Source organism: Trichechus manatus, unplaced genomic scaffold (genome assembly GCF_000243295.1).
Source record: "Trichechus manatus latirostris isolate Lorelei unplaced genomic scaffold, TriManLat1.0 scaffold00181, whole genome shotgun sequence".
Lineage (NCBI taxonomy): Eukaryota > Metazoa > Chordata > Mammalia > Sirenia > Trichechidae > Trichechus > Trichechus manatus.
This window is the reverse complement of record NW_004444117.1, coordinates 2,704,801-2,719,945: the sequence shown is the minus strand read 5'-3', so window position 1 is coordinate 2,719,945 and position 15,145 is coordinate 2,704,801. Positions and strand designations below refer to the sequence as shown.

The 15,145-nt window shown below is 48.0% G+C and overlaps 1 protein-coding gene across 5 annotated transcripts in view; it reads right to left on the bottom strand.

Moving 5' to 3' along the window:
• Positions 1 to 2,527: 2,527 nt before the first annotated feature.
• Positions 2,528 to 15,145, bottom strand: part of RUFY1 (RUN and FYVE domain containing 1) — a 67,632-nt gene continuing 55,014 nt past the window's right edge. The window contains exons 14-18 of one of the 5 annotated variants that reach the window (XM_004387151.2): positions 14,941 to 15,070; positions 12,654 to 12,748; positions 6,884 to 6,932; positions 4,530 to 4,607; positions 2,528 to 3,212 (exon numbers count right to left, since the gene is read on the bottom strand). In XM_004387151.2, the coding sequence (XP_004387208.1) occupies positions 3,069 to 3,212; positions 4,530 to 4,607; positions 6,884 to 6,932; positions 12,654 to 12,748; positions 14,941 to 15,070 (496 nt within the window). In that variant the 3' untranslated portion in view covers positions 2,528 to 3,068. Of the gene's footprint in view, positions 4,608 to 6,883; positions 6,951 to 12,653; positions 12,749 to 14,940; positions 15,071 to 15,145 lie in introns of all 5 variants that reach the window. The other 4 variants (XM_023741440.1, XM_023741442.1, XM_023741441.1 and 1 more) reach the window with 4 other exon arrangements.

The window sequence follows — 15,145 nt, the reverse complement described above, 5'->3', positions numbered from 1 at the left end:
TTTTTAGTCAACATATTTTGCCTCATTCCTAAAAATCAAGTCAAGAACAAAATTCCTGATTCCCTGTAAACTTCCTGAGGGTAGAATACCAAGTAGTACTGAGGGTAAAGACAAGTAATGTAAATCAAGTGTTGAAACTTTTCTGTTTTGGTAGGTTAGAACTCATGACATTTGCTGGGAATTAAAGTTCTGTATAAGCTGGATTAAGCAGTTCTTAAAGGTGTACCCCAGAGTTATTTTATCTTCAGTAGCTACTTAGAAGCACTGTAGTTTGGGAACCTGCCACTCAGTTTATCCCTTCAGAGTCAGAAGTCATTTGTATTGAGATTTGAATTTGAGCTAGGTACACAGGGTCACTATAAGTTGGAATCTACTCAGTGGCAATGGGTACATAGGCTTGTGTTTTTTAAAGCCACACATAGAAGTTTTTCTGTAACGGTACTGAAGGTTTTTTCAGTTTTGTTCATGGGTGTTGGTATGGCTTAGATTAATTTTCTCTGAAAAACTGGACTCAGTATAGCTATAGATAGCAGCGCTGCATGTGAAAGATGGGCACGAAGGGCCCTGCAGATAACCTCGTGCCCTGCTATGTATATACTATCTAGTCCTAGTTGCACACCAGTGGAGGGAACAGTCTGGAATTAGGCTGGTGATATAGAAATGTTTTCATTTTCAATGTCATGGAGCTTTTGTCTTCCAAACAAGTCCAGAGACATAGTTTTCAAGGGAGGGAGGCAGTGCAGAGAATTGGCATTCAGCTTAGTTACAAGCCTGGTATTGCTGCTGAGATCTTGGCCAAGTTCCTTGATACCACAGAGACTTGGTGAGAAGGACCTCAAGAAGGGTTAGTCTCTCCCTGGGCCCTTCAATTAACTTGCTTTAAATCTAGGAATATGGGAAGATCTTTTGTCAAAACTTGGCCAGTTGGAAGGGAACTTGGTAACGTAAGTAAGGGACTCCAGAACCATTTGGTTTTTAAAAAAGTCAAGAGGCATTCTGGTTCTTTAGAACCTTGTTTCCCTGGACCAGAGTCATCACTTGGGAGCGTGCTAGGAATGACTCAGACACTCCTGACCCTCTTAATCAGAACCTGCATTTTAAAGAGACCCCCCCCACCCCCACGACTGATATGCACATTGAGGCTTGAAAAGCACTGCTTTAGAACTCATTGCTTAGATTGGAAGAATGTGGTGTCAGACTAGAGACAAGGGTTCCCAAATTCAGGTGTGGAAGTTTAAAGTGAGTAGAAATGGAATCTTCCATTCAAGTAGCTAAATATTGGTAACTCTGGTATGTGGATCAATTGTGAATAATAATCTTAATGAACATCTGTTGCTTGCGGTGGGAGAGAAGTAGGTGTGATAAAGGCAGAGACTCACTGAGCAGTTGGTGATAAATGTTAGGCAGTGGTGGGAACTTCATGTACTTAACGAAGTGTCAAAGGGTCTTGAAGTAGGGAGGTATTACCCTGCTTCCTTTTTTGTGTGCAGATAAAGGAACTAAGGCTCAGAAGTGAAGTGACTTGCCCAAGGTCCCCCAGCAAGTTGGAGTCCATATTGGGTACATTGAAAACAAGGTACAGATGTCTGATATTAGAACAGTTTTGAGGTAATGCAAAAAGTATGTAAACTTTCTGAAAAAGCTGGGGCCTGGTGTGAGATAAAAAAAACAGCTGCTCAGGTTAAGTGAGGGGAGGGGGCCCTTTGCAGCCCCTTTAGCCACCATGTACCTTCCCTAAAACGGCTGAAAACATGTAAACTCAGGAAGGGCAGCTTAGAAAGGACCTGGCTTTCGGGCTGCACAGTTCCTTAACTGCAAGACCTGGGGTAGATCCTGGACTATAAACGTGCTGAACCTCCTGGATTTCCCATCCAGACAGCAGAAGTACTGGAACCTTGTGGTGAGCCTTTCTATGTTTTCAGGGGCTGGGACAGCTCAGACTAGGCCAGAGAATAGGAGGGAAAGAAAGGGCTGGTGGAAGCTGAAGACCAGAAGACTGACTTGTCTGATGTGCATACAATATGTGCGTGTTTCTAGCCTAAAAATTCTAGACCACTGACAGACACATTAACTCTCATGGCTCTGATATGGGGGTGGGGGAGTGACCAGTCCTCATAGCCCCACAAACAGCACCTCTCTTTAACATTTTGAGATTAGAAAACTGCCCGTTGTGCTTTCCCACGGTTTGTCAACTCCCTATTTGTTTTATCAACGAGCAACTTTTGGGCTTCAGCCACAGCTTACTAAGGTTAGTTCTTCTGCCTGCTGATGGACTTCACAGCACAGTGCATGCCCATTGTGTCAAGGCCCCCAACCTGGCCTTGCTTCACCTGTGCACAACACAGCTTGAGCCCCAGAGCCAGCAGGATTATTCAGTTCCCACCTAGGTGATGTTCTAAAAACCTTGTCCCAGCCCTTCACCTCAAAAGCTCCTGAGACGAAGGCATCCTTCCACAGCCAGCCAGAGGTAAGGGGATGGCTAGCAAGCTGCTGTAAAATAGATACAAGCTCATTTTCTGCACCAGAGTGAAAAATAACTGATTTTATTGTGGGCCAGTGCTAAGTATTGACAAGGGTGTGGAATGGCAAACCCTGACTGAAGCAGAGAAGGCACACTGACGTACCCTGGTGTGGCAGAAAATGGTGGACACATCAAAGGGCTTTCCGGGAGGGAGGGTGAGTAGGGGAAGGGAGAAAAAGGAATCGATTACTCCCTAGAACAACTGCTTGAAGAGGTTAATCCTCTGAAATGTTTAAAATGATGATAGTAGCAAAACCATGAAGTTCCATCTGAACAAAGCCAGTGATGTAACAAAGTGAGAGAAGAGTTTCGATCCAGAAGAGGTAACTCCATACAATACAAAAAGGAGAGGCTCCCAACTTCCAGTTCCATTGTGTTACCTTCCGGAGCGCCAGCAGGCCAGGTGAGGATTTTATTCTTTCCCTTGATTCTCTGGGAGAAACAATAAATTTCCCAAAGCCCTGGTGTTTCCCTGAGATGCAAAGAGTTTGGCACTGTTCCAAGGCTGCCTCTGCCCACTCCTGGAGGATGGAGGTCAGGGTGGTCCTTAGGAGGCGGTGGAGGAGCAGCGCTGCAGGAGCAGAGTGTGGCAGCTGTCGCACACCCGCACTGGCTTGGGGTAAGATGGGAGGGCCAGCTCGTTGCTGGAGCATGTGTTGCAGAAAATGTGGCCGCAGTTGCGGCAGTGGTGCTAGAGGATGGGAAAAAGGTACTCACAGGACCAGCAGCATCGCTCCCTCTAACGGGCGAGATGCCATCTGTATACCTCTTCTGTATCTAAACCTTTAAAAACTTATTTTAATATCCAGACACACCCAGATCCCTCCCCCAGAGGATGTTCATCAATTTGGAATGAGTTCTACTTGGCCCTTCCCTTTGCTTTGCTTCTACATTTATATTCCTGTAAAACATATGCATGTACTTGCATGAATGTAAGGTGTATTTTGTTCTTTAAAACAAAATAGCTAATCCATGTCATTACACAAAGAGCCTCAGTTCATTCCCTTGAATTGCTGCATCCCAAGGGTCTTTAGCCCGGCCCCTCTGCTCCTTTTGGAACCAGCCCAGCCTGCTGTTGAGACTAGTTCTGCCAACTAACCCACTCCTATCAGGCACACCTTGAACTTGACCATTTCAGGCCAAAGGACTCCGTGTGATCTTAAGGGCAGCCTCAGGAGGGTTTCTAGATGAGCTCTTTGCCCTTGTACCTCTGAGCCTACTGTGAGGCACTGACTAGAATTTGGCAGAGTTCTTTCTCTTTCCCATAGAGATAGGCTGTTACCACAAGCAGATGAGAACAAGATCCACATGGTTGTGGATGGCGGTGGGGCGCAAGCAGCAGGCACTCCCCTTATGTTTAGTAATGGCCCCAAATTTTGCTTGGGATATGTGCCCCCCAACCCCTTACCCTACTGGTCTTGGTGAGACTGTCAACCCTAACCGAAGTGGGGGCCAGGACCTAATACAGTTCCTAGAAACTGAAAGCAGGTGGCACAAACAAAAAATGGCAGAGGCAGGTTCACTCCAGCATGGGGCCCTACCCAGACAGACTCAGTTGCTGGTGCTGTCTGGGTGCCTGTTCTGAAACCTGCTATCCCACAGGTTCCCTCTAGAGTCTGCCAAAGTTAGCTAGGTTTGGGTCCTGTTGGCTTACAAAGGATTTTTAGTGACACTTACCTAAAGCAGCTCTGCATTTGAGAAAGCCCAAGCCCCGGACACATTTGCTAGCAGTCATTGAGAGGGGCATGGTGGGGACAGGGGCCTGTGACAAACTGGCCAGGGACCTCACAGGTGGACATGGGCAGGAGAGTTTGGGGCTGTTCTTTTGAGAGCTGGCAGGGTGATGGCAGAGCAGTGAGGACAATCCCAGTGTAATGCACCTGGTCGGATGAGAGGGCCTTTCCAGCCAGTGTGGTAGTTCAGTATGGGAAAGTGGGGCCAGAGAAATGAGCCTGGCACATAGCAACTCAAGCCTTGGGGCTGGTGGGTATAGGTTCACCCCACGTACCTTTCTCCGGGAAATGGAGAACTCCTTTTCACATTGCTTACAGTGTGTTGCTTCGTCATCTTTCAGCCAAGTGTGGCCCTGAGAAGGAAAAAACACCAGAATCCCATTTTACATCTCAGGCCGTGGTAGACAATTGGCTAGCTGTGTATCCACTGTCTCTTCCAAATAGCACCTTGATTTCCTTTAAGGAGTTAGGGTCTTCTCCACTAGATGAGGCCTTACAGGACTGTGATGAATGGGCCCTTCCCCGACCCTGGCCACAGCCAAGTCCATGTGTTCAGCTCGAGGGCCTGCCCTCTCTCCTTTTGCCCCTAAGGGCCTCTGCAGGCTGCCCATTAGAGCTCAAGGCAGATTCTTCAGCCTCCTGTTGACCTGAGACTCACTCATACCCTTTTCAATAAATTCCTTTTGGCTGAGAGAATGAATCAGATTGCTGAAGTGGCAGGAGGGAAAAGGGCCAAATGAGAATAGAACAATCTGCCACACTGCTCCCTATAGCAGGTTGCAGCAGAGAGCAGATCCCCTTAGGCCATAGGAAGCCCTTCCACACGCCCAACACCTGCTCCTCAGCAGCACTGGAAACAGCTCTACAGAGGGGGCAACTGCAGTTTTGATGACTGAGAGGTCTTACTAAAGGAAAACAAGGATATGTGACTTATTCTGCCTCAAGGACTGAGATGTTCAGAAGAGTCAAAGGCATGATGTACTTATCTGGGTCCTCAGCATGTGTTTTCTGATGACACACAATTGTCCTTACCATTGCAAATGACAGTACCATGCCCCTGGGGCTACCAAGGCATGCCTAGGGCTTTTATCCTTACATAAAATAGCTCCTTGTGACTCTAGTCACTTAAAAAAAAAAACCCAGTGCTGTTGAGTCGATTCCGACTGATAGCAACCCTGTAGGACAGAGCAGAACTGCTCTGTAGTTTCCAAGGAGTACCTGGTGGATTCGAACTGTCAACCTTTTGGTTAGCAGCAGTAGCACTTAACCACTATGCCACCAGGGTTTCCAGTCACTGTTAGCTGTGGTTATTACGTGTAAAGACTCTGGGCAGCACAAGGATATAAACTGCTCACAGCACTTACATACAAGGAGCTTTCAACCTACAAGGGAGGATAACATAAGTTGATATTAACTAGATCTAACTATTAACTATGAGGCATTGGTGATTTTTGTAGAATTCCTGCCTCCCATGCGGGAGGACCTGGGTTTGATTCCCGGTCAATGCACTAAATGCTTAGCTATCACCCATCTGTCAGTGGAGACTTTCGTGTTGCTGTGATGCTATAAACAGGTTTCAGTAGAGATACCAGACTAAGACTAGGAAGAAAGGCCTGGTGATCTATTTCCAAAAATCAGCCAGTGAAAACCCTATGGATCACAACAGTCCAATCCATAACCGATCACAGGGATGCCACCAGACTGGGTGTTTTATTCCATTGTACATAGGGTTGCCGTGAGTTGGGGACCGACTTGATGGGCACTAACAACAAACTATTAACTAGAACTCCAGGCTGGGGAATCATAACCGAGACATTAAACTTGCATGTATAAACTGGGAAAGTAAGTTCTGACATGGGGTCTCTGCTCTGAAATAAAGCAAAGGGCGGGCTGCCTTGTGGAAGAGGACTGAGTTTGCACTGCTGTGACAGAACTGAGGCCAAGGGATAGAAGCTGCCCTTAAACAGGGTGGGTGGTCACTCCCTGCTATGAAGTGGCCTGCTGGGACAGGCTGCAGAGCAACTGGCTCTGGAAGGGAGTGGCAGTGACTAGAGTGTCTGCCCCACCCCCACTCCCGTCCTCACAGGGCCACATCACTGGGTCTGCTCTCCCTCAGGAGTATGCCTCACTCTGTTGTTGGGTGCCATTGAGTCAGTTCTGACTTAGTGACCCCATGTGTTACAGAGTAGAACTGCCCCATAGGGTTTTTCAGGCTGTAACCTTTAAGGAACCAGATTGGCAATTCTTCCTTCTGCGGATCTGCTGGGTGGGTTTGAAACACCAACCTTTTGGTTAGCCCTCACTTGGAGGAAAGGTCTCACTCTTTTAATTCCTGGGCCTCTCTCTGCTCCTTTAGCTTTCCTCATTAGGAAAGCCAATTCTGCTCCCACAACGCAGCCTGGTACAGCCGACAGCAGAGGAATCAGAAGCAGAAGACTGGTTCTAGTTTTGGTCCTGCCACTTTTCAGCATCTCCACTCTTGGGCAGCATTTTGTAAATATGTGACTGCCACTACAACCTCAGCTACAACTTCTCACCTGAATTGTGAGAAAATACAGGAGCCCAAAAGTATTAGTGTAAGCTGAGAGCTATTAGTAGTGATTATTATGCTAATACAATAATCCAGTACCTTCAGTGCCTTATTTACTTCTTTTATGTCTTCCATCTTCAGCTTTGACCTTTTTTTAAAAAAAAAACAAAAAACAAAACCATTCAATACACGTGAGAGAGGCTCTAAAACTAACAACAAACAGCAATTGCTTGGCTTTGAGAGGATAACCAGACTTATAAAGCAAGAATACAATAATATGATGTTCTAAAATGCTTCCCTAAGGAGCCCTAGTGGCACAGTGATTAAGTACTCAGCTGCTAACCAAAAGGTTGGCTGTTTGAACCCACCCAGCACCTCCACAGGAGAAAGACCAAAGACCTGGTGATCTGTCTCCATAAAGATTACAACCTAGAAAACCCTATGGGGTAGTTTTACTCTGTCACATTGGGACACTATGAGTTGAAATCGACTTGATGGCACCTAACAACAGAATGCTTCCCTCCTTTTTATAACCTCTAGCATCATCTAATCACAGAGGCTCACATATTCACCTAGGTCTGAGGCTGAGAAATACAGCCTGTGGACTCAGACTAGCCTGCAAGGGTTTAAAAAGATTTCGAAATAGTTGCATAGAAACCCGGATTTCTGGCTCCTCAGGGCTCACATTCCTACCTGTCTGAAGAGCCCCGGGCTCAGCTCTGCTCAGGAGCTGTGTCTGCAGTGTTTTCCCAGCCCGCTCCCTCCTGCCTGCTTGTCTACCATGGCCAAGGACCCAAAGGGCCAGCCATGTCTTCTCCACTCTCCTTCATGGAAACAGTTCCTTCGTTTTCCACATAAAAGACAGGACTGAACAGTCTAAACTGGCAGAATTAAAACAAATAGAACACTGTTATTTGCACTCTGGGGGAAACAGGCTGGGTCCATTCTTAAAACTGAGTTAGTCTAATCCATCATGGTTAGATAAATCTAAGTGTCAAAATGACAGGCTTCTGAGGGACAAGGCTAGACTTTTATGTGTGGGATTAGAAAACAGCCTTTAGGAAAAAACCTTGGCCTCTCCTAACGCTCAGCAGGCAGCTCCTTCCCTCCACAGGCGGCTGCAGAAACAGCCTAGCAGACGGAGATCAGGATGGCAGCCAGTAAGACAACTTTTCTGGGGAGCACAAGGTGTCTGGCTCCTCTGCGTCTAGTTCTGGTCTGTGCTCCCGGAGTGCCCTCAAGCTGGCCTGCTCTGAGCACTGAAACTCCCGAAAGTGGGGGCAGGAGGGCACAGCAGGGCAGCACTAGGTTTGAGGAGTAGGCCTGAGTCTTCTTGCAGATATGGAGGGGAGTTTCTGACAGTGGGGCTGCCAGGGGGAGGGCAGCATCTTCATCTCAAACTATTTCAGAGGACCACGTTCTGTCAGAGTCCCTACAGTTTCTTTCTCCAATGGTTCTGTGAAACTTCCTATTTAATATGACGGCAGCACTGAGTGTCCTGGTCTGTTTTTAGGGGACCAGGCGGCCAACCTCTCCTCCCTTTGTCTTGGCTCTAAGCTCTGGAAGGCAGAGCCTGTGATGGGGAGCTTGCCAACACCCTCTCTCCTCAGGAAATGGGGCTCTTAACAACAGGTTACCGATTTGCTACATCATCATGTCTGGCCTTTGCTTTTCTCGACATCTGTCCTTTGGGGTTAAACTTTATTAGAGGTTTTTCAGGCTCTTAATGTATTTTTTCTTAACTGTATTAACTGCCACTGTTAAAAATTTGGAAAGTCAAAGAGTAAACACCTGTCTGGTCCTGAAAGAGCAAAAATGTACTCAGATTGAAAAAAGCAGCTCTGCTACTCACTGTTAGCTGGACTGAGAGGACAGCCGTGGACAGAGCATCTACACGGTCAACTGGAAACAGTTCCTCCCAAGGCTGCAGCAGCTGCGCCATGTTCTAACGGCCCATCTTTGCGAGACTACTGCTTCCTTACCACTGAGGCCAGACCTGCTTTGCTGTTTTTCTTTATTCCTGTGTATAGCCACTGCTAAACTGCCCAGCCTCAGCACCCAACCCCTCGTTCATCCCTACTTCTCCTAATCCCGCCCTCAGAAACAGCAGCCTATCCAGTACTTCCACTTCCCTGAGACCTGCCTCAGAATCCGTCACAGGAGCCCAAACCTTACAAAAGACGCTTCCCTCCTGCGCTTATGGTGGCAGGCATATGGAATATAGCTCCTCAGGGTGCCTTCCCGCTGCATCAAGTCAAGAAACCTCCTTTTGCTGGACCACAGCCTTGTCCCTGCTGGTCTTTGGCTGACCGGGCTTTAACAGAGGTGGTAGGTATAAACCTGTCTTTCTAGCTTAGGTTAAGCCACGGACAGCTCTGGCAATACTGAGCCCCACTCCCACATGGCAATAGTCAGCTGCAGCCAGATAGGCCCTGGGGGCTTCCATCTGCCCCATTCCCACCACTCCCACCTCCCTCTGGCATTGAGGCCATGGTTTATCTGCTGCTCATACTCAGGGTCCAGCACACTTTTTCTTTTAGCCCCACTTGGCTCATTCATTCGTGCTTGCCTGGCCTCTCTAGAGAGTCCATGCAGCCCATATTTAAGACTCTTTAATCCCATGGTGGCTTGGAGGATGATCTTATCTACAACTCTTCTACCTGCTGGGAACATTAAATGGTACTAAGTAAACTTGAAACCCCTGTGAAGCAGGGTCGTGCAGGGATGTTCAGGTGGGACTGGCTGCAGATATGGGTCCCAGCAGGTAAGTGGGCACCCACTTAGGTCGTGTGCTCTCCCTGTCCCAGCTAGCTGTCCCACCACATTGGGAGGGGATGAGTCTGCAACTCCACATTTGCTTAGACACTCCCAAGTGCTTTTCTGACACACAGGTGTCTAACAACTAGCATGTTCTAAGCCTCTGTGACTAGGTTCGAAATGAACTGGTGAGGGGGCACATTCCCCCCATGCAAGGACTGCCTACACCACAATCGGGGTCTGGGCCATGGGAAGGAAGCTCTTCATGCTCAGAAGACACAGACCTGCGCTCACATGGGGAGGTGGGGTGAGGGGATGTGCACTGTGCAGCGTCTGCTGCAGCGTCACTTGCAGTTAAGTAGCACAAACGGGAAACACCACATTGCTCACCAACCCAGGACTGAGAAGTAAATTAAGGCACAACCCTTCAAGGAAAGACCGTGTAGCCCTTAAAAAGACTGAGGCAACTCTGTTTGATGATACGTAAACATGTCTGTTGTTGTTAGCCACCACTGAGTCAGCCACCAACTCACAGCAACCCTATGTACAATGGGATTGGACTATTGTGATCCATAGGGTTTTCACTGGCTGATTTTCGAAGTAGATTGCTAGGCGTTTCGTCCTAGTCTTAGTCTAGAAGCTCTGCTGAAACCTGCTCAGCATCATAGCAACACACGTACCTCCTCTGACAGACAGTGGTGGCTGCGCATGAGGTGCATTGACCAGGTCTTCTGCACAGAAGGTGAGAATTCTACCACTGAACCATCACTGCCTTAAAAATGTCTAAGATGTACTAATAAAGAAATAACACACAGAACAGTGGGTATAGTGTGCTCTGTTTTAGGTTAGAGACACATGACACACACTTAACGATATGAAAAGAATCTTTCTAAATGGGTTCACACAAAACTAGAAACATGGCTGCCTCTAAGGGAGAGAACTGGTATACTGGGTAAGGGTGGAAGGGAGGCTTATTTGTTACTGTATGCCTTACGTGCTGATAAGAAAAAAAAAAAAGCTAAACAGGATACCCCTGAAGAAATGCGACCAGGAGGGCAAATTATGCCCTGGGAATGGCTGATGGGGTTAGGAATGCCTGGTGCAGAAAGAGAGGACCTGGACATTTGGTGGGATAGGAGCTATCACCCCAAGGTGCACCGTGGGTGCCTCTGGGCTGGAGCCTATTCCACATATGTCCTGCCAGCTCACCAGGGCTCCAAGAACCACACTGAGCACCTGCAGCGCAAGACTCCTGCAATTGGCCACGCTCCTGAGACTCCAGGCCCGTCTGAGATCGGCCTGTCCTTTGCCATGGACACAGCCTCAGCTGGGACCTACTTTAAACTCCCAAGATGGCTTGTTATATAAGAATTCACGCTCCTTCCATGTCTGCTTTTCCGCAGTATCACACTTACTCACTTTTATGACTCTCAGAGGCAACACTGGTGCTGCCCTTCCCAAAATCTGAGACGTGCTCATTTTCCAAACTCCCCCAAGATTATTTCTTCTATACCCTTTGAGGTTAGACAGACTTATTTCTAGAACTGAAATGTTTCTTTTTAGTTTTAGAAACATGTTCACATGTTCGTATCTTCTTCTTCTTACAAGTTGCTGTCAAGCTGATTCCAACTCATGGTGACCCTGTGTGTGCAGAGTAGAACTGCTCCATAGGGTTTCCCAGGCTGTCACCTTTTGGTAGCAGATCACCAGGCCTCACTTCTGAGGCAACTCTGGGGGGGTTCGAACCGCCAACCTTTCAGCTAGTAGTCAAGCACTTAACCATTTGCGCCCCCGGGGACTCCCCATATCCTCTAGACTAGCACTGGTCCAAGTGTGGTCTGCAGACTGGCTCTCAGCCAACTGTTTGTTTCCAGTTCATGCTGAGACGAGGAGCTCATATGAGAATGTAAATCATCTACGTCACTAACTCTGTGGTCTCTTGCAGCAGGCTGCCACACTGAGGGAGCCTGTGTAGATTTACGCTCTAGCCCAAGCTCCTCCTCACGTTGTGGCTACCCCTTAAAGCACTGCTCTAGACCTTCCGGCTTTCAGACTCTGATACAAACTCCTCATCTTCTACACATCTACCTACTATCTGAGTGCATTTCTAATTTATTCCCATTTCTGTCCCTGTCTCCGAACCTTTTCTGGTCAGAGCACTTGTGTCAGGCATGGGGATGGACACAGGTAGGAACAGTGAGTCAGCCTGGGGCTTCTGTGCGAGCTATGGAGAAAGAGGGACTTTTGTTCCTCTGACAGATTGCAGGCTCAGCCCTGCTAGCACATCTTGGCCCTGTGGGAGCCAGACCCCCCTCTGCGGTAAGCAACAGGACAGCAGAGGGAGGAGGTGGAGGCTGATTCCTGATGACTTTCTGCTTAAGCAAATTTGAGTTGGATTTCTGTCACTTGCAACTGAGAGTCTTGACTTGTAAGGAGAAAAGCTATCCACTGAGCTATAAAATGGAAAATCACACAAATGAACAAATTCTACAACCTGCAATGTGACTATCTACGAGGAGGGCAAGGTGCTTAGAGCAACCTTGAAGGACTAGAGGATGGGTAGGAGAGCAGTCAAGTCACAGGAGAGACAGAACCACCAGGGTGTGTGTTCCTTCAGCACTTCCCAGCTCTGGGAGAGAGAGTCTGGTGGAGGCAAGGGCCCAGTCCTTAGAAAGGTGGCTCGTGGTACGGCAGGGCTGACCAAAGTGCTTTCACCGTGGTGGGGTTGAATTCTCTGGTCTGACTACAAGCCGACCAAGCAGCCCTCATCACTGATCTGGTTCCCTTAGGACCTAGATATTAAGTTAGTGAACATGAGTGTTCTGGTTGCTAGAAAAGAATATTCTCAAGGAATTTGTTAACTCATAGCTGACTAATATCCCCACTTGGTGGGCATAAATCAATGTGGGATACTTCTGTGGCCTCACTTCCTGGGAGCTCGCCCTTCAACAGTGAGCAAGCCTCCTGACTGGACCTCCCTCCTTTGGATAGCAGGATACAGGCTTGGGGCTTGAGTGATGAGGTGGGCAGACTGGTGGGATGTCCTCACTCGGGAGGGAGCCCACCCTTTAGCCTGGCACACAGTGGCAGGTGAGGGGAGTGGGGGTCTTACTGGCTAAGATGCAGTCCCATTTCCTGGAGGGCTTGTTCCTGCTCATCACACACCTTCTGTAACTCTGCCTTCTCGTCCTGGAGCTCCCGCAGCTCCTAAAATGAACAAACCAGACACCTAACATGGAATTGGAAGTCTTTTTTTTCTTCTTCTAAGGTTTAACAGTAAAAGCAACAAGCAGCGGCTCCGCAGGAGAAAGATGTGGCAGTCTGCTCCCATAAAAGACCTGCAGTCTTGGAAACCCTATGGGCAGTTCTACCCTGTCCTACAGGGTCGCTATGCGTCAGAATTGACTCGATGGCAACAGGTTTGGTTTTGGTTTTTATCAACCTCATTCAGGTCAGGATTATTTCATGGATTACATCACATACTTATTTCTCAAGAACGGGCAGAAATGGACGTAGGTGCTGCAGGAGTGCTCTGCAGCCGGGGAAGGACACGGCACAGGACAGTGCTATGATCATCAGACACAATAAAGACAGGCACACTCACAGGGCAAGTGAGGCTCTGCCTAGATGAGCTTCTACGAAAAAACAGAATTTTTAAAACATAACTGTTTCAAAAGATATATACATAAACCCTATGCAAAATGATACAAAGCCTGCCCCAGCAACGGCTAGTTCAAAAGGGGGCATTTTTGCTCACCACGGAATGAACTTTTTTTGGAAAGGACTGGTCAGAATTTCCTGAGAATGAGTGAGCAGGGCTGGTGAGGGCAAGATGTGGGATCTCACTCATGGTCTGAGAGGCAAGCCCCTCTCTCTGAAGGCGCCTGGAGCCAGAGAGCTGAGTGGCATTGAGCAGCAGGGGGCTTAGGCCTGAGTGGTGAGCAGTACCCCCTGCCAGGTTCTCCTCACATGGAGCCTATCAATACAAGGAGGAGACAAAAGAGGCATTCTGGGGCTTACTGGTTATGCGAAACACACTATTTTGTTTTTTTTTGGGTGGGGGACTATAATTCAAATCTGAAAGTATTTTCAAGTGGAGCAAAGGGGGTATGCTCCAAGATGCAGCAAAACTTTCTAAATTTCTCTTCTGCCTGTCTCCTCCCTGTGGCCTGAGGCAGCGAGCTACCTCCCTCTCTGAGCCCTTTCCGACCATCCCAGGTCTGCTCCATGCTTCAGGAGGGGCTCTAGGAGCTTTCCCAACAGAAATCAAAAGAGCCTTTCTGTTCTAATTGTGCAGCTATACCCGTTACCTGTTCAACACAACAAAAATCCAGGTCTGGATGCTGCCCCAGCCACAAAGGGCCCTTCCACCACAGTTGTGGGGAGGGGAGCCCGTTTTTGGCTTGGTCACAGTCAAGTGACCAGCAGCCCCAAGAGCCTGGAGCAGAGGGTGCATAACCCCCAGAGAGTGTGGACCAGGACATGTTCAAAAATATTTGTGGAAATGAAACCAAGGCCATGAAATACTTTATGTACAAACCATTAAATGGGAATCTAATTTGCTCTGTAAACTTTCACCTAATGCACGCACAAAAAAACTAAAGAAAATTAAAAACAAACAAAAACTCCTATAACATGATCAATGTAACCTCATAAATTTAATTAATCTTCAAATTAAAAAAAAAAAATTTGTGGGTTATTCCCAGTTTCCTCTCTTGCCTCTACCATTCGTTCTCCACACAGCAGCCAGGGTGATCTTAAAATGAATAATGTCCCTCCAACAGCTTACTACCTCACTCAGAATAAAATCCAAATTCCTTCCCACAGCTGACAGGGTCACACGGTCAGCTCCCTGCCTGCCCAGGCCTCAGCTCCCAGGGACTTTGGCCACAAACCAGCCAGCTGTGCTGCCCTTCTTTCTGTGCCTGGGGTAAGCTGAGCCCTCCATGCCCTGCTGTCTGCCTGATGGCTCTGTCCCCAGCTCTGCAGGGCTGTCTCTGGCACAGCACTCAGGTCTCTGCTGAATTGGCCTTCACTTCCAGATCGAACCCCTCCCTTCACCCCAGCCCCCACTGTGGGGCTCACATCTTCTTGTTTAGTCTGTCTCTTTACAGTACTTACCACTCACTGTCTGCGTTTAGCACACGTTTGCTTCCTGGCTTACAGTACACTTTTGCCTTCTCTTCTCAACACATAAGCTCCGTGCGAGAGGGAGGAGAGGGAGCTCGCTGCCTTCTTTGACCAGTGCTTGGGCACAGCAGGGGCTCACTCCGTGGCTGTGGGAGCTTGGGACAGGTGTGCACATACGGTATGGTAGGGGAAGACTGTAGCTGAGCCTCTCAGTGGGACTTCTGGAGACTGCTAGCAGCTTTTTTCCTCCCAGAGGCAACTCACTTTACCTTTTTTAATCCTTCTACTTGTTGAAGCTCTGTTTGGAGTAGACAGGAGGTGTCTTTCTCATGCTGTAGTTCTCGCTGAAGAACTTGTCTTTGCTCTTTTTCTGATTTCAACTCTTTCTCTAGACTTGAGCTGTTTTCCCCAAATAAACTTGAGTTAGTCTTGGTGGAGATTTTCATGGAAAATCCACAATCCACACCCCAGTTC